This window comes from Cheilinus undulatus, linkage group 12 (assembly GCF_018320785.1).
Source record: "Cheilinus undulatus linkage group 12, ASM1832078v1, whole genome shotgun sequence".
In the NCBI taxonomy this organism is placed as follows: Eukaryota; Metazoa; Chordata; class Actinopteri; order Labriformes; family Labridae; genus Cheilinus; species Cheilinus undulatus.
The window spans coordinates 31,241,005-31,263,338 of record NC_054876.1 but is presented as its reverse complement, the minus strand read 5'-3'; the positions used below and the strand labels follow the sequence as shown (position 1 = coordinate 31,263,338).

The 22,334-nt window shown below is 40.2% G+C and overlaps 1 protein-coding gene across 1 annotated transcript in view; it reads left to right on the top strand.

Moving 5' to 3' along the window:
• Positions 1-22,334, top strand: part of LOC121518614 (protocadherin-16-like) — a 134,937-nt gene that overhangs the window by 8,027 nt on the left and 104,576 nt on the right. Inside the window, exons 2-4 of the mRNA XM_041801048.1 lie at positions 14,955-15,800; positions 15,895-16,092; positions 17,126-17,899. Of these exons, the coding sequence (XP_041656982.1) occupies positions 14,973-15,800; positions 15,895-16,092; positions 17,126-17,899 (1,800 nt within the window). The 5' untranslated portion in view covers positions 14,955-14,972. The remainder of the gene's footprint in view (positions 1-14,954; positions 15,801-15,894; positions 16,093-17,125; positions 17,900-22,334) is intronic.

Below are 22,334 nucleotides of genomic sequence, written 5' to 3'. Positions count from 1 at the left end.
TAAAAGTCAAAAACCTGACCTGTAAAACCTGATTACAAAATCTTTAATAAAGCAGAGTAAACACTCTGCTTACAGGAAGAAAAGCTTTCCTCCATGAAAACATTCTAACACAGTGTAAGTTAAGTAGCTAATGTAGCTAATGTAGCTAACGTAGCTAATCCTAAACTCACATGTTGTCTACGTAGGTATGTTCTCTATGTAGGTACGTTTGATAAAACACATGGTGCAGGTGCTCAAGGTGCTAAAGCTAACTTAGCTACATTGGCTTATATAGCAGCATTAGTTACATATCTAGCATAGGTATGTTGGTTGTAGCAAAAGCTAACAAAGCTAAAGTGAGCCACTGTTCATGTTACGACTTCTAAAACAGGTCTAGACAGAATTTAATCCCATTTTAAACCCTGACCTTTGTCTGTTATATTTATGAGATGTTTCTTTGTCTGTAATGATTGCATGTAGTTATTTAAAAAAAACATTATACTGTAAAATTATATACCAGGATATTATGGTACCTCCATTCTGAAATAAATGGTGTCTCAGATGAATGGTCTGTGAGAGTGGCTGTCAGAACAGTAAGCTTTAAAATCTCAGAGAGATATGGCTGCAGGCATGAATTAAAAATGCCTCTGTCTAAAGCCTGGGTGAGCGATGTCCCACAATGCTTGTGTATGGTTCATATTCACAAAAGAAATCCGTCTACTTTTAGAGACCCATGTCATTTGGTTTAGCTCAGTAGAGCTGGTTTTCAATGTGTTTGATGTCCTAATGTGGTCGTTGTTTATTTTTTTCAAATGTGGATTAAACAGCAACAAAGGATGGAGGAAAGGAAACTGGCACTCAAGCAGGGGCTAGCTACAGTGGCTCACATTAAAGAGCCGTTTAGTAGCACAGGTTTGTTGTTGAACGGTACATCTTTACTCGGTCACTCACCCAACAAAGTCTGTTTGGTTGATACCTAACCATTTTAATTAAAAGCATGTTTGTAAGAATGTGAGGATTTTTTTATATGTTCAAGGGGCTTTACTTGCCTCTAGCTCAGTAAATTGTGATAGTGATCACCAGGTAAATCTTTTAAACCATGGAAAAATTCCCTTTTTTTGTAAAATGTGGGGGTCGTACTCAAGATATGTAGACATTTTCTGATGATGAATGATGACTCCATTTAGAGTTATAAAGTACTACTTTCTTCATTTCCATTCATTCTTAATGGCTGTCCCCAACTGCCTAACCCTCTGGGCATTCAGGATCCTGCGATTACAAACAACATGTTACAGTTTGAATGTCAATAAACAGAACATTTGTGAGGTTTAAGGAGTGTTTTGTGGTCAGTGCCTATTATATTTCTCAATTTTCTGCGTATCAGTTGATTGATAAGTTGTTTGAGCATCTCATGCACCAGCATTTCCCCCTTTCACTTTTGAAGGATTCTTTCCCACTGAAGGGACTGCTGGCGCAGGCATGTATTCAGTATGTACACGCATGTTTCTGAACGAAGTGATACATTAATTTCATTAGTCATAGGAAGAGATAAATGCGAGAAATGCTCAGAGCAAAGATGAATGAAATGTGGTAACTTCTGCCCATCTGGGAGTTTGATGGATGGGAAGTGTCTGAGCTCTAAGGCAAGCAAGTCAAACTGGGAGAGGAAGAGAGAGAGCCTGTGTAGTGTCTCATGTGTTTTTAATGAAGTAAGTGAGATGATCTGAGCTCCTGGTAACTTCAAACACTCGCAGCGGGCTGTGTGCTGCATGTAGGGCAGCACAGCACAGGTAGTGCGACGTGTTATGCAAGTTAAGAGATCCAGAGAGTAGATGTGTGGTTTGAGACAGAAGGATGGGAAAGGAAAGATTGGCTACAGAAAAGTTTTGTGTGACTTCATGACTGTGTTAAATCTCAAAGTGTTATCTTTGATTGATAATTTGTAATGAAATCAAAGTGCTTTGAAAAGTCTTTGGCTAAACTTTTCATTTCGAGCCTCAAACACATCTGTCACATCTCTGCCTTTTATCATCATTTCATCAGTGTTTTATCAACTGCCGATCAGTGATGTCTGTTAGATTCTCCAGAGCAAATTAAAACAAAGACAGACAGACTTAATTCCCAGGCTTACCACAAAAAACCATAACAGAGTAACACGATACAAAGGCATTCTCTCAGAGCAGCTGTCGGAGTGCCAGCTAACTGAGTTGATGGAGAATTTAATAACTAATAAGCCAAGTCACTGTCCCATATTCTAAACCAGAGATGAGTAATTACTGATGTCGATAGTTTCCCAGATCAGTCAGCCAAAGAAGCAAAATTTAAGGCTTTCCCAGACAGTAAAATTAAATCCACTCTCTAAGGAAGACTCGACCTCTTTTATCCTTAATAGAAAGAAAGAAATGTAAGCCGGCACTGAACTGCACTTTTTATTACTTTGATTAATGTTTACTGAAGCAGTTACATGACCTGAAACAACCTTGTGACAGGTTTTCAGTAGGACAATAATGCTGATTCTTTGATTGAGAGGAATAAGAGAAAAGATTAAAGTGTGTTTTTCTTGTGAGTTTTTCTTCTAAGTGTGTGTTTAAGTTTCAATACAGGCCTTTGGTTTCTTTTTTCTGACCCTGTTTTGGCTATCAGATGAGTGTTTTGTCTTTGAACTTGGCCTTTGTTCCTTCATTAACAAATGCTTTGAAATGACTGTGTGTTTGAGGGTGAGCTTGGTTTCATGTCTTTTTGGTGATGACTCACGTTTCAGAGGGACTCTAGCCTGAGTCCCCATAAAGACAGAAAAAATATTTGAATTTAAGGATGTAGATTTATGATTAGGTTAACTTTGGGTTATGGGCTGTGGTCTGGCATGTAAGGATGGAATAAATTTACAGCAAAAACAGTGTAACTGTAATTTCCACTTACACTGGCTGCGCCGAAGGCCGAGTGACCTTGCACACTGGAAGTGTGTCTAGAGCGATGCACAACACAATGCAGCTCTGGTCAGCTTGGTGCAAGAGGGTTAATCATGGGTGAGCTGCGAGTTCACACGGGAACAGTATGTCAACAGTAGATTATTTTGCTCTTCAGGGATTGATTTGCAGTTTATTTAGACATGATTCTGTGACTTTATTGCTGAAACTAATGAAATGATGAAACTAAAACTAACATTAAAACTAATAAAAACTAGGAGAGGATCACTTTCTGTTCGTGTCGAAAGATGTTTTGCTCAACTTTGGACCAACTGGGATAAATATGCCAAACCCATTTAGTCAGATTTTGAGGAGATGACCATCCAAGGACCTAGTGGTGCTATCTAATCTGGGAAACTACATTGTTATTGTAGTTTGATGCACTTTCCCCCCTCTGCAGTATTTGTGATCTGTTTTTGGCTGATCTTGTGTGCACACTTAACCTCTCCCATGTTGTACTTAGTTCTGAATACTTATAAAAAACAGACTCAGAAGAGGCTGAATTGATACTTTTCAGATACTTTTCCATTTATTTACTGTGTATTGATGTCTGCCTTTAAGGATTAAAAAAAACATGTAGCAAAACTAAACTAAAATGACTTTTATTTTTATTTTTTCCTCCCAAAAATGAAAACTAAACTAAACTAACAAACCAGGGTTAAAACCAAATCAAATTAAACTAAAATTTCTGAATTTGGAAACAAAAATTGACAACAAAATAAGAGCTAATGTAAAACCCAAACTATCATAACCTTCCTCCTCGGCTCACCCTGATACCCAGATGCTGGAACAGTGGATGGTATCTCTGGAAAATAGACATGAAGCTGTATGCGGCTGCCATACTGAATGCAGTGTGGTGTGGACGTTAACATGCAAGGACTAAAGGCTGGTGCTGCTAGCAATGATGACCTTAGCCACACGCTGACAATATATCTGACAGCATTTACATGCAGAGACATGTTACGTGTGCCCATGTCAAATGAATGTAAAATAAATACAAAATAGATAAGCTGTGATTCCTCTCTGTCTGAAAAATAACTCGGCTCATATGGACAATGACTTAAAAAGATTTATTTCCCCTTAACTTTAATTTAAAACACACTATTAAGACAAGTTGAATCTAGATTAATCACCTTGGAAAGTAGTCACTGGGTGCGTCTGTTGTCAAAACGGTTTTATGCACAAATTAAAGTCAAAGACATATTGTTAGAATTGAATAGGATTTTTTGCATAGAGAGTCCAGACTGGTTTGCATTTACTTAAATTTATAACATCAATTAACATCAACATATATACTGACACTTATTCAATTTCACATCAAGCATACAACCTACTGAATATAAAAACCCATATAACTTAAACATGATTATAACTGTGTGTTTGTCGGCTTTACTGCATGTCTAAAGTCCAATGTGCTGCCAAACGAAGCCATTAAGTTTTAATGTCTTCCACGTTCACCACTAATAAGAATATTTCCTGAGGTGTAATTACATCCAGTCATTGTTAAGATGTTCTCTACTCTGGGCTGTATTAGCGTATTATAAGAAAACTGTGTTCGTGTGTATTTATGTCAGTTTTAAACTAAGATGTCTGACAGAGAGCTGTGGGTTTGGTTCAGATCTATTTGCCCTTGTGAGATATTAAAGATGCTGTGATAGGGAGGGGTGATGAGTGATGGTGGATGGCAGCTGCTGCTACACTTTCACCATCTCACTATGCTTTTGATTTCTGATTCTGCTGGCCTTGTACTCTTTAAATTGGTTTAAAAAAAGCCAAATCTTTTCTTTTCACATGTCAATTTTTCATCCTTTTATCCCATCAGAGAATCAAACCTCACTACATCCACTTGGCTGCTTGGCCTTGAAGGTTAGTGAATCACTTCTGGCTGTTCGCTTGTTCTTCTGCTTCAATGACTGTCCAGAGGGGACACAGTTTATCCCAGTGTGTCAGTCTGTGCGTCTTTGTGTTTCAGCCAGCACTCAAACTTAGTTTAACTTCCTCTTTTCTGTTTCTGTTGTAATATTTTCAGGGAAACAACATCAAACTTTTCCTCCTCATCTCTAATTCCTTGTCCCCCACTTTCCCCGTATTTAAAAGCAGTTTTTCTTTCTCTTCCTAGTCTGCTGGGCAGTTAAATCTGGGACAATTTGTCACCGGGGACCTGATGCAAGTGGGTTACTATCCAGCTTGACAGCCAATCTGTGTGTAAATAAATAAATCTGAGTCACCAAACCAGGTTGAAATTGTAATGCTTCTGCTGCTGTAGAGTTTCAAAGTCTTCTGCAGTTGTTTTTCCCCAACTAATATCCCAGTGGAGTTGAGTTACAATGTTTGGAAAGGAAATACAAAAACATAAGTGAAACATGACTTTCTGTTAAAGTAAAATAGTGAATTAAGTTTGATCGGATAACTTCAACCAAAAGCTACAAAATGAATTAGTAAAGTGGAGATCATATCTCAAAACTCTGAGGAATTTTGAATTTCTAGAGCTCTCAGAACCAGTTGATATTGCAGGGTTAGAATTGATTTATTGAAAAATGTCCAAAAATAACATAGAACCTATCAATATGGACATAAAAGAACATTGGCTGGTTTTCTTTTGGCTGAAAATCAAACATATTTTAACAAAGACCAACATTTTATCTTAGTTTTTAATGCATCATTTCACATCCAAATGAAAGTATGGAGCCAAACCAATAAAGGAAGCCTCACTTAACAACACAACAAAACAAAAATCTTTTTACTTATTTCATCGGGGAATAAAACTGTTGTTTTGATTACTTTGCACTTGTCTTGGAAAAATGTAGTAAGGAAATAATCTTGTACTTAAGGCTGTAACCTAAGTCTAAGACTGCTGGCACATTCTTACTGTGAGCTGTGATGACGTGGCCCCCTGCCTCCACCCCCACCTCTCCCTCTGCTGCCTCACTGAGGCAGCAGAGGGACAGCCAATCACAGCTAGGGGTATGAATTGCATGAGCTAATGCTAAGCTTCATGGATATTGGATAGAATGAACTACGATTTTAAAAAATCTATCTAATTGCAGTTATTGTTGCTCATATTGCAAATTTGACATCAATAACTTTATTGAATTGGGATTATTGTTTCTATCTCACTCATTTTAATTGAGAAAAACATACATAAAACACGGAAAGGATAATTTTTGTAAACCATTTGAAAAAAATGACACTTGAATGTTTGCAAAATGTGCAGAAAATCTCTGCTGCCGCTGCAAAAAGAATGTATTAAACTGGCATTTTGACACATTTCAATTAAAGAAGTATTGCAAAGTCTGCGATTTGTAAATTGCAGCATGCCATATTGCAATTAAATCTTATTTGCGATTAATTGTCCAGCCCTGACATAAAGAATGGAGATTTGTGTTTGGTAGATTATTTCTTTGTTGTAATAATTCTCCTTGGCAATAAATGTTAAAAATAAAGCCTGTATGTCACTTTTAGATGGTGCCACATTTGTAAGGAATATGCATTTAGATAACGTGGGACTGAACTCCACTATGGGTACAGTTTAATGGTGTTATAGCATTTATGGGTTGGATTGGTTGCCACCATTTATTAGATCAACGTACTGAGATATAGTAGAATGACCAAGAATATTTTCTCCTGTCATAATTAATTCAAACTTACCTACTTACAATCTAAGTCTTCAAAACCTGATAGGTTCAGGTTGTGAGAGCTTTTACGGCTGCAGGTTTCCCCTGGGTGGGGGGAACCCAATTATGCTACACTGAACTCTCTTAGGGGCATAGTCGCATTAATATTGATTGAGGTTCGGTGCAGCACGTGCATGTATATTTTAGTGTGTGTCCAGACAGTAGTCGTCTGGCTGTCTGAGGGGCTGATGCTACCACACTTAAAATGACTGGGTTGGGGTCAATTCTATTTTAATCGAGTCAGTTATGTAAATAAAATGAAACTGATATCCACATAAGTATAAAGTCTTAAATGAAGGAAACAAAAAATGAAAAGGGAGTTAAATACACACACACACCCAACATGTGTGTGCTCATGGTGACAGCTGGGGTTTTGGAAACGGGACGTCTATATCCAGAGATCCGGGAAAGGCCACTCAAGGCGAGACGGGGGTCATAGTTGTCGCCCCTCTAAGCACACACACAACCCAAACGACATGAAAACTGAGATGCAAAAGCATTCCCACATCCTTACCCCCCCCCCGCAAGACTCTCAGCCCTGCATCTTTTCACAGACCCTTTTACTGCTGCAGATGGCTGCAGCCTGTTTCACCACAACCTAGCCTAACCTTTCATTCTCGGTCATTTGAAGATTTAATGTTTTTGCAGCCACCCTGTAATTGTACACTTGCAGAGAAACGTCATAAAAAAGACTGTTGTACTCTCAAATGGCCCTGAAACAGCATACCTTAGCACTACATACTGCATGACATGATAGCATGTTTTATTTTGCATGTTTGTTTTGAATATGCAAGACAAGGTTGTGTTTAGGGATGTTCCTAGCAGCTAATTTAAAAAAAGAAAATGCAAATTTTAATTCAATTCAGTTGGAAAACGGCAAAATAGGACACAACTTACTTGGCAACAGCAGGGAAACAATGTCAGAGTTGTTTGCTGAGTGTCCGTAACAATTGCAGTGCTATCCTCAGCCTTTTCCTCGTGACTGTAGGCTATTACTCTTCCCAAATGGTTGTATGCAAGTTTTACCTGGCACAACCTTCATGAATGTATCTCTCTGTTCTAGATCAAAATATTGCAAAACCAAGCAGTGTCTGTTGGATACTATTAACGACCTGTGCCTCTTAACATCCAGGAAGAGAGTGAGTGATCATCAGAGTGACTCCATGACTGTTGAGTGATCATCAGAGTGACTCCATTACTGTTGAGTGGTTGTCAGAATGACTCCATGACTGTTGAATGGTTGTCAGAGTGACTCCATGACTGTTGAGTGGTCGTCAGAGTGACTCCATGACTGTTGAGTGGTCGTCAGAGTAATTCCATGACTGTTGAGTGGTCATCAGAGTGACTCCATGACTGTTAAGTGGTCGTCAGAGTTATTCAATGACTGTTGAGTGGTCGTCAGAGTGACTCCATGACTGTTGAGTGGTCGTCAGAGTAATTCCATGACTGTTGAGTGGTCATCAGCGTGACTCCATGACTGTTGAGTGGTCATCAGAGTGACTCCATGACTGTTAAGTGGTCGTCAGAGTTATTCAATGACTGTTGAGTGGTCGTCAGAGTGACTCCATGACTGTTGAGTGGTCGTCAGAGTGACTCCATGACTGTTGATTGGTCATCAGAGTGATTCCATGACTGTTGAGTGCATGTCAGAGTGACTCCATGACTGTTGAGTGGATGTCAGAGTGACTCCATGACTGTTGAGTGGTCGTCAGAGTGACTCCATGACTGTTGAGTGGTCATCAGAGTGACTCCATGACTGTTGATTGGTTGTCAGAGTGATTCAATGACTGTTGATTGGTCGTCAGAGTGACTCCATGACTGTTGAGTGGAAGTCAGAGTTATTCCATGATTGTTAAGTGGTCGTCAGAGTGACTCTGTGATTGTTGAGTGGTCATCAGAGTGACTTTGTGACTGGGTTGTTTTGGTGCACTGCCCTTTGACACCTACCACTGGGGAGTGTAAACAGTTTGTGTCTGTGATGTGTGGGGTCTACTCTGCAGCGATGTTACCTTCCTGTTTCCTGATCCTGGACTGGTACAAGTCATTGATGGAGGGGAAGTTGATCCCAGTAACTGGCTCCACAGACCTTATTGTCCATTGCAGTCTTTGCTTCTCCTGGTTGTTTGCAAACCAGACAGAGATAGAACAGCAGAGAACAGACTGGATGATGACTGTGTAGAAATTGTTTAACAGCTCCTGAGGCAGTTGAGCTCCCTTAGCTGTCTCAGGAAGTTCAACCCCTGCTGGGCCTTTTTTTCAGACCAGCAGACGTTGTACTTCAACCTGAGCTACAGCCCTGGCTAAAAACTGGCAGCTGCATTACAGCATCAGCTCAACATTTAATTGATGTTTTGAGCCTGAATTATTAAAATATGAATTTATTTTTAATCAGCTTACTAGAAACTGGTGCAGACCTCTGCACATAGCTGTTTCCAGTGTCAGTCTCTTTGTCCATCATATTTCTGTTTTTAATTTGTGTATTAAATTTTGACACCTTCTCCCTGTATTCATTCTCATGTCAGACTTTTCTCTCAATCCCAGATCATGGCCAGTGTTTGTTCTGGGTGACAGAAAAGGAGTTGAAGGCCTGAATGAGAAGTTGCCAGCTATCTGCAGGCAGTGCCAGACCTCTCAACCACGGAGGAACTTTGTGAATGCAGTTCTTTGCAGTCCATCAAAGCAAACAAAACATAGCTTGGATCGAAAAGTGGACAATTTTTAGCAGGAACCTTCGTGACTTTGGGTCCTGTTTAGCTTGGCCAGGGGTTGTTATGGCGTGCCCAGCTGGATCTGCTAAATCCATTAGAGGCGACGGACAGAGGGAAGGAGGAGGGACGGACAAGGGAGGCATATTAAGATAGAGAGGCCTGTTAAGAATTGGCACTGCATAAGGAAAAGTTATTCCTCACAACTGAGATTTGACAGCATAAACACAGTCAGACACATCCTCATACACATTCTCAACTACTCTAAACGGTCCCATCCTATAGAAAACACTGTGGTTGTCTGTTATATGGTAACAGCACTTAGGAGTGGACGCAATGTTTGAGGCTTTGAGGCTAGCGTACAGCAGAGGCAGATTATGGGGGTGCAATGCCAGATAATAATGTGGCTGAGACTGCACGGAGCCCGCCGGGTCTGCCCTCCTTGTCAGTGTGGTCGCATAGAGATGATGTCACTGCTCATATACACGTGTTGTGCAGGCATAAAGTAACAGGCTGAAAAACCAATGCAGCAAGTCATACAGGTGGAAACAGGTTTTTGTACAGTAAGCTTTATTTTTAAAGCCTATATTCAGCATTCTGAATATAAGTGTAGCAAAAAATGAAATATAATCAATGCAAATATATTGTGTAATTACGCCAAAACTTCTGGGTTTGTTGTTTTCAGCTCTGGCTTTGGCTTAAGTGTTGCTTTGAGGCTAAAACATGCTTCATATATGTGTTTTTTTTTTTGGGGGGGGGGGGGGGTTGTTTTTTTTTTTGCCAAAACCCCACCCTGCCCAGCTGTTCCTCCATGCCACCTCATGAAGAAAGAGAGATGGCCCCACTCACTCAGGGATGGTGTTTCTAGAGCCGTAATTAAAGTGTCCTCACAAGAATACAACTTACGGAGGTCTAGCTGAGTTTCAAAGTGAGAAAAGAGGAGAAACAAATTATAAGATTTCCTTTGATCTAAAAAGACAAGCATTTTACTGGCATTGGTCCAAAACCTACCTCCAAAACCACCACTTTTAAAGGAATGATGAAGGTTTGTTTTGAATAATTTAACACTGAATGGTCATAGTCAGCATATTGTTGACACTTTTTATTGCTTTAGATTTTTTTGAAATCCACAGACGAGGTAAAGGTTAAGGTTAAGGAGTTTCACTGCTTCTTTTATTTTCTCCTTTAGGGTAAGATAGTCTGGACCTGGGCTGTACAACAAAATTTAACTGATAATAAATGAAAATCTCAGTTGTAAGATTTATATACTGACTGCCCATGTTTAAGCCACGGCTGCATTAAACAACATGGTGATAATACACCAGGTAATTGGTGTGCTACTTGTAGTCCATCTTAGATTGTAGTTTTTACACAGCAGACTCACACTGCAACGTTTGCCTAGTGTTATTGTAGCTGGATTCTCTTATCAACATAGTTATCTTTTCTTATCCTTTCATTGACCCTGCTTTTCATCAAAGTCAATTGAAAGGACCATTGGGAAAGTTTTTTGTCTTTTTGAACATTCTCTTAGTCTGAAAAAGTGCCCTGAAAGTTGAATGTTTTGCCTTTTCTGTTGTTCACTTTTTGGTAGAAATGCCTCACTTCATATGGAACCCAAGAACCAGCATTTATCCTAATAACCAGACTATTCTAGCCACTAGAGGGAGTGAATAAAGTGGATGTCTTTTACTCCACTGACCCTCTCTATGTTGAAGCCAGTTTCCTTTCAGCATGAGCTTTATTTTAGCTCTCCATTCCTCATCGGATTGTGTTGTCCAGAGAAAACACAAGTGTATTACGGCACACGTCAAAGGGGAGATGAAGTCATGGACTGACTGCTCATTGACATTGACAGATTGCAGCAGTGAGGTCTGTTCATCAATATAACCTTTCAGTGACACTCGGCTGAAGTAATGAAGGAAAGAGAGGACATAGAAAGGCACACATACTCACGCTCATGCTTTACCAAACACCCTCTCTGACTTAGTTTAATCACAAGTTTCATCTACAACGCTCAGTGGTCCCTGAGGCCACCAAGCCAAAGCAAACTGTAATCACTCCTCAGAATAAAACTTTTTCTATTGTGTCCTAGATCTCCTTTTTCCATCCCTTTTCTTTGTTCTTTTTTTGTTGTTCTCTCTGGTGTTCTCAGTGGCTGCATTATGGCACAGTACTGTGGGTTCATTTCGTCAGAGCGGGGTCTCTGAAGACTCTGACTCAGCAACTTGGGTAGTAGGGTTTCTTTTCATCATCACACCCTTAATTCTCCCTGTCAGACCTCTTCTTTCAACGTTTCTCTTTCCATTCTGCTCTTGTTTAAGACAGACAGTCCCACGGATACAAACACTCCCAGCTTCTTTGACTCAGAAACAAACACAACTAAAGTAAGGGCGTGTACAGAGGCTGTGCTCGGTTTCCCTTTTTTTGTGTAGAACCGCAGCAACTGTCATGAGCAGCCGTCTGGACCACATCTAAGGGTCAGTGACCGTACCAGAGGGGCCAGTATCAGTGTCCAGCTCCTTGTCCCAGTGGAGCTATAGACTTTATTAATCCGTCCTCCCCCATGGCCTCGTAAACCACCACAGGAGGTTAGGGTCAGAGTGACGGCTGGTTGGGTTGGATGATTGAAGGAGGAATTATTAGACTTAAAATAATGTTTTTGAAATACACTTATACATCATGTGAACTCCAAGTGCTCTTTCAAAGCCCCTGTGAATCCAAAACTGATGGCACAAATAGAACTAATGCTTTTGATCTGAGTAATAATGTCTCTCACTTATGCAGAAAGAAAAGACATTTTTTTACTGAAAGTATTTTTCAAACTTAGGCTTGACAGGGAAAGAATAAAAATCAGCGAAATGGGTTCAGCTTAATTATTTAAAGCTCAAATATTTCTGTGTCACCATTAAAGCTCCTACGAGCAGTTTTTAAGTCAATTATAAAACAAAGGCCTTTGAATGAGCTACTAAAGCAAACAAGGCCATCAGAAAGAAAACTTTTGCTTCTATAAAGTTATTTTAAATATCTTTCACCCCTACAGAAAAATAGAACAAACTGGGACATTAACAAGACCTTAGAAAAACCTTTTTTGTTATAAATTTGTCTTAGAAATATTGTAAAGGTTCACTTACGCTACATTTATTTATGAAAATAGATATGCAATGTTGTGTTTTCCCCCTTCTTGATGTCTTATTGTTTCACATTTGTCACTCTTGAATGTTTCAGATCATCAAACAAATTTTAATATTCGACAAAGATATAAAATCTGTTTTTAAATGATGATTTCATGTATTTTGGGAAAAAAAACCAAAACTAACAGCATTTCATAAAAAGAACATCATACCAACAGTGAAACATGGTGGTGGTGGTGGTGTGATGATCTGGCCGCTTTGCCGCTTCAAGACCTGGTCCACTTACTGTTATTGATAGAACCATAATTCTGCTCTCTATCAGAAAATCCTGAAGGGGAATCTCTGGTGTCAGTTTTTAACTTAAAGCTCAAGTGCACTCAAGCAGGACAGTGATCCAAAACACACCAGCAAGTCCACCTTAATGGCTTTGAACAAGGTTTCGAAGTGGTCTAGTGAAAGTCTAGATTCAGATCAGATTGGGATGCTGTGGCATGACCTTTAACAGGCCATTTGTGCTCAAAAACCTTCCAATGTGGCTGAATGAAAACAATTCTTGAAAGAAGAGTGGGCCAAAATAAATCCACAGTGATGTGAAAGACTCATGCCAGTTATTGCAAACGCTTGCAGTTGTTGCCACCAAGGGTGGCTCAACCAGTCATTAGGTTAAGGGGAAATTAACTTTTTTTTGCATGGGGCCAGGTAGGTTTGGATGTCTTCTTTCCCTGAATAAATGAGATCATCCACATCAACAGTAGGCCACCAAAATTAAAAAAAACCCTGAAGTTCCTCACTGGAACAGGACACTATTTGTCATGAGAGTTAGCCTCCACTGGCCTGGAATAAGGTCAGTCTATAGCCTTTTTTTTCACATATGTGAGGGTCAACACATACCTCAACTCAACACATGCAAAACTGCAGCAGGCAGCAGGTTAGCTTACTCTCTAGAGGAGGAATACATTCCTAAAGTTAACTGTCCAGATTATATTTGCACACTGGGAGTGATTGTCTGGGTGAATATGGCTGGCCAGCAAAGGCCAACACCCTTCACTGACAGCCAACGTCTGTCTGCTACCGGATCTGTGCCTGAATCCCACATCTATGGTTTTCATGGTTTCTTCTAAACCTTTGAGATGAGTGACTGTTTCACATTCTGTTTATCCTGTTTAGTTTAAAGTCAAATGTTGTCATTATTGTCGAGGATTATTAAGATGCTTCCCTCTTTTCTCCAAATGTGATGAATGAGTTATGTCCAGGTGGGATGATCTTTCTCATTGCAGGATGTTTGAGTAACATGCTCTGCCAGTATTTCCATATAAATACTTGCATAAACAACTGATCTCATTTTGAACCTCATGTAAATATTTGTAGACCTCATCAAGAGGAAAATATGCATTTATCTTTTAAAAGCTTTACTGCTTGGATATGCCAGAGCCATTATGAGTTTCTTCTAGAATTGTGCCGTTTTTCAAAAGTATGTGTGTCAGTCCTGGGTCAAATACCATTTGTAAGTAATTATTGGTGTTTGTTTAACTTGCTTCAAGTCCCAGATGTTGGGCTTGCAGCAGGATAATTTTGACAGTGTCAGGTAAGTTTCAGATAGCCTTTTAAACCCTAGAGATTTCCTTTCCTGCAGTTGATGTGCCATCTGATGAGGCATATCTATGGATACTATTCTCTAGACAGGATAAGCAAACGTAAAGAATTTATAGGGAAGTCTTTGACCCTGGACTGATGCGTGACTTAGTGGACAGTTTATGTATCTGTCCATGATTAGATCCAGTCTATGACTTATAAAATTGATTCAGAGTTAGCACGAGGAGGATATTATCTTTATGGATTTGAGCATGATTTAAAGTTTGGCAAACTTAAAGACCAAGATTACAGTCTTAAACGGCTATACACTTACTTTCCCATGCATTCCTTGTATTTTGGAGTGTGTGTTTGCGTGTAAGTATATGCTATCATGAAATAAAAATCCTTCAGACTTAGAGAAAGGCCCTTGATGCCTATTTTAGTGTCTGTAATGCGTTTTCCCTTGGCATTCCACTTTGTTACTGCTCTGGGCACTTCTAAATGCTCTCACTCAGTGAGTAAAACTTGTTATCCTTCAGATAAATATAGTTTATGATTCTGTCCTCTTTTTGGTTGGAGCTGATGTGAATCCTGGACAGACTTAAACTTCCATTTTCAAGCTCTTGCAAATCTTTCTAATCCAGCTGAAGAGCTTTCCAAACTGTTCTGTGTAGCCCTTTTATGGGAGAAAAGCTGAAATTCATCAGGCAGTGTCTTAAATATTAGTGCTGGATTGTAAAGGTGATAGAACGTTGTCATGTAAGGATTTACATACTCAATTTGAAATGAAAAATTGTTTTCATTTTGTACTAAGAGAAGGAATAAATTTTCAAGATGTTTGAAATACAGAAAAAACAATTCAAACATCAAAAAATATGTCTGAACTTCTTGGCTGATATTGTTCTCCCTCTTTCTCTCTTTCCTCAGGTGTAACAGAGCGCAGCCATGCTGATATCAAGTAAAGGGTCAGGACGGAGGGCATGGGTCAGTGGACCCTGTGTGAGTTCAAGTCTCTGGCGATGGTCGCCAGTCTTTTATTCCTGCATCGTCCTTGTTCTTGTTCAGTCTACAACTGTCCTTGGAGCACTTGAACTCCAGCTGGATGAAGAGCAGCCAGCAGGGACCATCGTTGGGGACATCAGTGCTGGGTTACCACCTGGCGAAAGCGCAAGTCTTTACTTTATCTCTGACCACGAGGGTACAGGCGTTGGCAACGACCTAAACATTGATGAAACCACGGGAATCATTACCACTGCGAGGCGTCTGGACCGCGAGCAGAGGGACCACTATAGTTTCATTGCAGTGACAATGACGGGAACCACAATTGAGGTGTCAATCACTGTGAACGACATCAACGACCATGCGCCGATGTTCCCCAAAGAGAAAGCTGTTCTGAAGATCCCTGAGCACACAGCAGTGGGAACAAGGTTTTCCCTGGAGCCTGCAACAGATGCCGACAAAGACCAGCTGACCACCCAAGGCTACACTATCAGAGAGGGAAATGTAGGCCAGGCATTCAAACTGGAGACCAAGAGAGCTGCCAACAAAGTGCTTTATCTAGACCTGGTTGTCAGTGGACTGTTGGACAGGGAGAAACGCTCATCCTACACCCTGGTTCTGGAGGCCTTTGATGGTGGCTCACCAAGAAGGATGGGATCCATGACCCTGGAGGTTACAGTGACTGACATCAATGATCATGCTCCAGTATTCAATCAGAGCAGATACCACTCTATTATCTCTGAAAGTCTCCCACAAGGCAGTAGCATTCTACAGGTTAGTCCAAGTCTGGATGGCGTCAAGATATGTCTAATTTCTGTAATGCCGAAACTTATTTTAATTATGGAGTTTGATACTCTATTCCCTGCAGGTGTTTGCAACAGATGAAGACGAAGGTGATAATGGCCTGGTCCTTTATGAGATCAACCGGCGACAGAGTGACCCCGACCGCTATTTTGTGATGGATGTCAAATCTGGCGTCATCACATTGAACAGGCCCCTGGATTATGAGTTGAAGAGAGTCCATGAACTAGTGGTCCAGGCAAGAGATAATGCCAGCCACCCTGAGGTATAGTCATTCATTTTGTTGCTTTAACCTCCTGAGACCTGATGCATTTTTGTTTTTTCCCACTTATTTAGGATAAGTAGGAGCTGATAAATGCAAAAGCTCAGCTTTGTCTTTGAACAAAATTAGTTTAGACAAAACATGATGTCTCCTTAAGGTCAGTTGTTGGGGATCTTCAGTCAGTCATGAGTTCTCTCAGGCATTAAGAGAGATATACTGGGGTCATTTTCTGGTTATTTTTAGAATGCACTTATAAAGGCCAGGCACCAACAAAATTTACGTATAAAGTTCTGAATTTATTGGAAATTTTCCTTCATCAAATGCACACCAATTCCATAAAATTAAAAAAATGACCTCAAATTTCTGTAAAAGAAATACTTTTAAAAAATATTTTTAAAGTATCATATAAAAATACCCCAATATTTCTTAAAATATTCCACAAATTTTCAGTGACACTTTATCATAAAGCCTACAATCCAATCCAATAAAAATTTCCTCTGAAATTTCATGTAAATTCCTGAAAAATTTCCAGCAAATGCCCCCTAAAATCCTTTATAATTCCCCCAAAAATGTAGAGATTCATTCACCAAAATTCTCTAAAACATTCAGATGAATTCCCTTCAATTTCCATAACCCCTGATTTTCCCAATCAGATTTCCCAAAATTTACAAATACTTTCCCATTAACATGTATCTAGAAATTTCAAAGTGAATTCCCCTTATAAAGTCAAATCAAAATCCCATTAAAATTGGATAGGTTACCAAGCAGATCCCCCAAAATATCCAAACAAATTCCCTAAAGTTCCCATGAAAATTCCTAAAAATAAATGGATATTCTGGACATTATCTCAAAAGTTCTCACTGCAGAAATTGCTACTATGTTGTAGGAAAGCTTAAATGTATGTCCTCATATGTACATGCAGGGTCTTGGGAGTCTAAGCTGGTTTACTGAAAGTAGAGAGACATTCTCAGTTTTTGAAGAATAACAGAAAAATTATGATTGACACCACTTCATTTTTCATTCACTATTTCCCCAGGTGACCAATGCTTTTGTGACCATTCATGTCCGTGACTACAATGACAACCAACCCACTATGACCATCATCTTTCTCAGCGAGGATGGCTCTCCAAGAATCTCCGAGGGGGCCCAACCAGGCCAGTACGTAGCTCGGATATCCGTCACCGACCCAGACTACGGAGAATACGCCAATGTGAATGTATCCCTGGAGGGGGGTGATGGGAAGTTTGCTCTTACAACCAAGGACAGCATCATCTACCTGATATATGTTGACCAGGTCTTGGACAGAGAGGAGCGGGATTCGTATGACCTCAGAGTTATGGCCACAGACTCCGGCACACCTCCCCTCAGAGCGGAGTCATCTTTCACCATCCAGGTGACTGATGTCAATGACAACCCCCCTCTGTTCGACCAGCAGGCCTACCGACAAACCATACCGGAGGTTGTGTATCCTGGCTCCTTTGTTCTCCAGGTCACTGCCAGGGACAAGGACCAGGGGCCCAATGGAGACATCAGATACAGTCTCCTTAAGGGCAAAAACTCTCACTCTGATTGGTTTTCCATTGACCCTGTAACTGGGATCATTACCACAGCAATGGCTCTGGATTTTGAATCAGAGCCAGCACCAAGTGTGACTGTGGTTGCGACGGATAGCGGCAAGCCACCGCTGTCATCCACAGCCAAGGTGGACATAGTTCTTCAGGATGTTAATGATAACACACCTGTGTTTTCCAGCAACTTCTACAATGCATCCATCAAGGAGAACACCCCAGCTGGGACCTGCTTCTTAGAGGTAAGAGAAGCTCTAAAGAATATCCTCTACACTGCTCTCTTTTATCCCACTCCTCCTTACTCTACTATTCCTTTATCTTGTAAGAGAACTGCTGCTTTTAATGCTCACGGTGCTCAATCTTACAGCGTGTTGGCCACAACACTATTGTCCTACTTACGTAGCCAAAACCTAGTATTCACTGTCTTTCTTGTACTTCCATCCCTTTCGTCACTCTCTCTTTTCACTGACACCCTCCCTGTGAGCCGTCCCTGATTACTCTCCTGGCAAATGCCTGACAGATACATTAATATAAATGAGTCTGGAAATCAAAGTCATGTCTGAAGTGAAAAGCTGCCTCAAAGTCCTTCTTCTTTCCAAAAAGGAAGGTACTCTTGGAGGAACTGATGCCTTGTGATGTGATTCATAAAAAGTGGGCTATAGCTGCAAAGGAAAGACATTTGATGTGTCCATGTGGAGGGAAAGAAAGATTAATGAACGTATGAGAGAAATGAAACAGATAGAGAAAGGCAGGGAGGAAGAGTTCACCTGCATTCCTAAGGTCTCTGAAAGGAGATTTACTCTTCTTGCTGATATGTCCTTTCTCTCACCTCACACAGTTGTCATGGCAACCATCAGCATAGGGCAAGGCCTGGGTATCACTGCACTATCTCATGGCGGCACGGCTGTCTCGCTTTTATCTGGAATCCTTCTGCTCTTGTGTGTAAGGAGGTCATCTCCTGAGAAATGAAAAAGTCTTACTGGTTGTTTGTCTTCCAGCGTGGTCTTAATGTGGCATCATGAACCGCTTAGACCAACTGTTTGTACAGGTTGGTTTTACCCCTCTGCCGTGACGCTTTTCTATTTCATAGCCTTTTGAAAAAAGCCTGCTGCTACAGTTTAAAAGGCCAGTGGTGCTAGTAAAATATGTTTGACTTCTTATCATGCCAACAGAAATGGAATAGATAAATACATAAATTCACATTCTTGCGGCTTCATTTGCCATGTTCTTGGAAATGATGGCTGGTTGGTATTTTATACGAAGTTCACCATTTCCATTTAAAAGTTGTCATAAAGTAGAACAGAAGGAGTACTATTGAATGCATGATATTTAGAGTCAATCCAGTAAGTGAGATAATCGTTAAGCTCTTTCACTCTGTACCAAAGGAGTGAACGAAAGCTTGAAAGGGTGATTAGTTCAAGGAAAATTGAAAGAAACAGAGATAATTTACAGTGCCTATAAGAAGTATTCACCCCCTGGATTTTTTTTTTACCCTTTTATTGATGTTCTAAATAAATAATGGTTAATATAATTTGACTTTCTGGTCAACAAATAACCTTTAATGTCAAAGCTAAAACAGAGTTTTACAGAATAATTTCAGTTAGACAAAAATATGTAAGATAAAATAATTTCATTGTGTGATTGTAGTATAAAGACTCAGGTGTCTGGAAGGTCCAGTCACTAGTTAATCAGTATTCCTGGCTACCATTACATCATGAAGACTAAAGAACACCCCATGCAATTCAGAGAAAAGGTTGTTGAAAAGTATAAGTAAGAGGATGGATACTATAAAATTCCAAGGCATTGAACATCCTCTTGAGTTCAGTTAAATCCATCATGAAGAAATGACAGGAATATGGCACATGTGTAAATCTGCGCAAGAAGGAGACTAGTAAGAGAGGCCACTAAGACGCCTATGACAACGCTGAAGAAGTTTAAAACTTCAGCAGCTGAGATGGGAGGGACTCTCCATACAACAACTGTTGCCCAGGCGAAGCTTTATGATTGGCAAAGAGAAAGGAAAAGTCATGTTAAATCTGGACTAGAGTTCTCCAGAAGACATGTGGGGGACTCCATGGTTGAGTGGGAGAAAGTTCATCGCTCTGATGGAGCTAGATTGATCCTTTCTGGTCATCAGACAAGATTTTATGTTTGGCAGCCACCAAACACTGCACATCACCACAATCTCATCATCACCACTGTGAAGCAAGGTGGTGGCAGCATCATGCTGTGGGGATGTCTCTCAGCAACCAGCCCCGAAAGGCTTGAAATGTTAAAGGGTAAAAAGAATGTGTCAAAATATAGGAAAATCTTGGAGGACGATTTTATTTAGTCTACAAGAGAACTATGGCAACACAATGACCCATAGCATACAGCTAAAGCTACACAGAAATGATGTAAAGACAACAAGGTAGATGTTCTGGTGGCCGGACCTCAAGCCAATAGAGAATTTGTGGCTGGACTCGCCTAATCCCTGTGCAACCTGACAGAGCTTGAGCAGTTTTGTAAAGGACGAATGGAGTAAAATGGCAGTATCCAGATGTGCAGGCCTGATTGAGACCTATCCATACAGACTGATTACAGCCAAAGGAGTATCTACCAAACACTGACTTGAAGGGGGTGAATACTTGTGCAGTCAGCTATTTTACATTACATGTTCTTATTTAATTGACCTTACTTTGGAGAAATCTGTTTTCACTTTGACATTTATATGCTTTTTTGTCAAAAAGCCACGTCATATTTACCATGATTGATTCTTAAAAAAACAATAAACAGGTGAAACATCCAGGGGTGAATACTTTTTATAGGAATTGTATCTATACTGCATATACAAGTTTAGCACGAGACGGATACTAACCTTTTAAAATGCTAAGAAAAAATGGATGAAAGTAGGAATACTGTGATTTATATCTGAGCTGTCTTTCCAGTCACAGCTACAGCAAGTCCGTTCATGAATTATTGAACCTTGTAATTTGCTCCTAATTAAGCTGCTCTGTTGAATTATCATAACCCTCAACCAACTCAATCAATCCCCCTGGACCCTGATTCCAGTGGTTGCAACTGTTGTAATCAACTATTGTCGTTTCTCTAATCCTAGCCGGCAGTTATTCTGGCACTAGGTGTAAGCATAATCCCATGCCAGACATCACGGGTGGTTTTTCCAGTATGCTGGAGAGAGTGAATAAGGCTTGATTTGCTCATTCCGGCACGTTCCTCAAAGCTCGCTCAAACAGAGCCAAGATTCTCAGGGTGAGAGTCTCCCCACAGGGACTGTGATTTGCAGGATAATTGTAGCTGGAGTGAACTTTTTTCCTTCGGCCAATGGCATATGTGGCCACTCATATGGGACACACGCACAGAAATGATGTTAGACTTGACATCATGGCCTATTAATGTTGCAGATTTTTCTCGATTTTATGCACTTGCTTGCCAGTGAAGTGCTGAGATTGTGGAGCATTAGGTATTTACTCTGTCAAGAGAGTGACAAAGTGAAGAATAGGGTCAGCTGGTCCTGTAGGCCCAGCTTACATTTTTGTGTGATGTTATTTGGAATGAAAATCAGGCTCCATGGTTTGGTCGTGTTCCCAACAGGGCGAGACGACGGCAGAATGTTCTCAGAATTGTACCAATATTTACAATAGATAACAATCACTTGGCTGTGGGGATTATTACACTAGCCTGGCTGGCTCAGTTTGAAATTGAACAGGGAAAAATTAGCACATGATTAATATCTTAAAATGGAAAAAAATTACCAATGGCAGTGATTGAAGCAGTACGACATGAGCACAAAGGTAAAAAGGATCTTCTTTCTCTTTGCTGCCAAAACTTTTCTTTTTGTTGTCATTTTTTGTCTGTTTTTTATTTTTCTGCAGTAACCCTTTGCTTTCTCCTCATACACATACAAACATGCAGCGACTGTGCGTAGGAAGTTTCTTATCGGGTCAGCTACTATACTAATCTGTAATGTGCTGCACTGTTTATGTAGCTGCGACACAAAGGAGTTATTTATTTCTTGGTTTCCCCGCTTTCCTCTACCTCCGCTTCCTTGAAGTATTTCCCAGGCAGGAGAGGTTATGGTGCATTTGAGTTTGCATTTTTGTGTGTGTGCACATCCATTTGATTCAGGTTCGTATCCTGTGAAGGTAGCGATCATGGGAACTGCTTGAACTGTGGCCTTTGATGAAGTGGAAGGTATATAAAAGTCAAGCTTTTGCATTGTTGAAAAACTCGTATTTGCAGTCATAAGTTGCTGAAATAAGATGCCAGCTCATTTGTCAAAACAGCTGCCCCATGTGTAAGGGCAGTCCTTTTCACACTTGTTGCAGATTTGACCATCTATCTGGATTCTGTTTGGCACACTCCCCATAATCCTCTATAGCTCTTCTTTCAAATGAAGACCAAAGAAGCCAATCTTGAAAACAAAAAAGTAACTACAATCATTTGCAATGTGAGAAAGAGCTTGTTAAAAAGCTTTGATATAAGCGTCTCTATGTTTTTCTTGGGTTTTCAAGAGTCTAGCCACATTTTCCTTCCTGTGTGGGTTGTGCCCTCCAGTTTCTTTCAAATTCAATGACATGCTTGATTTTGGCATGGCCTAGCCACTGGGAAGTCACTGCAGATCTCACAAAAAGTGACATGCCAAGACTCAAAAGCAGCACTAATACATCAAAGGTTGAG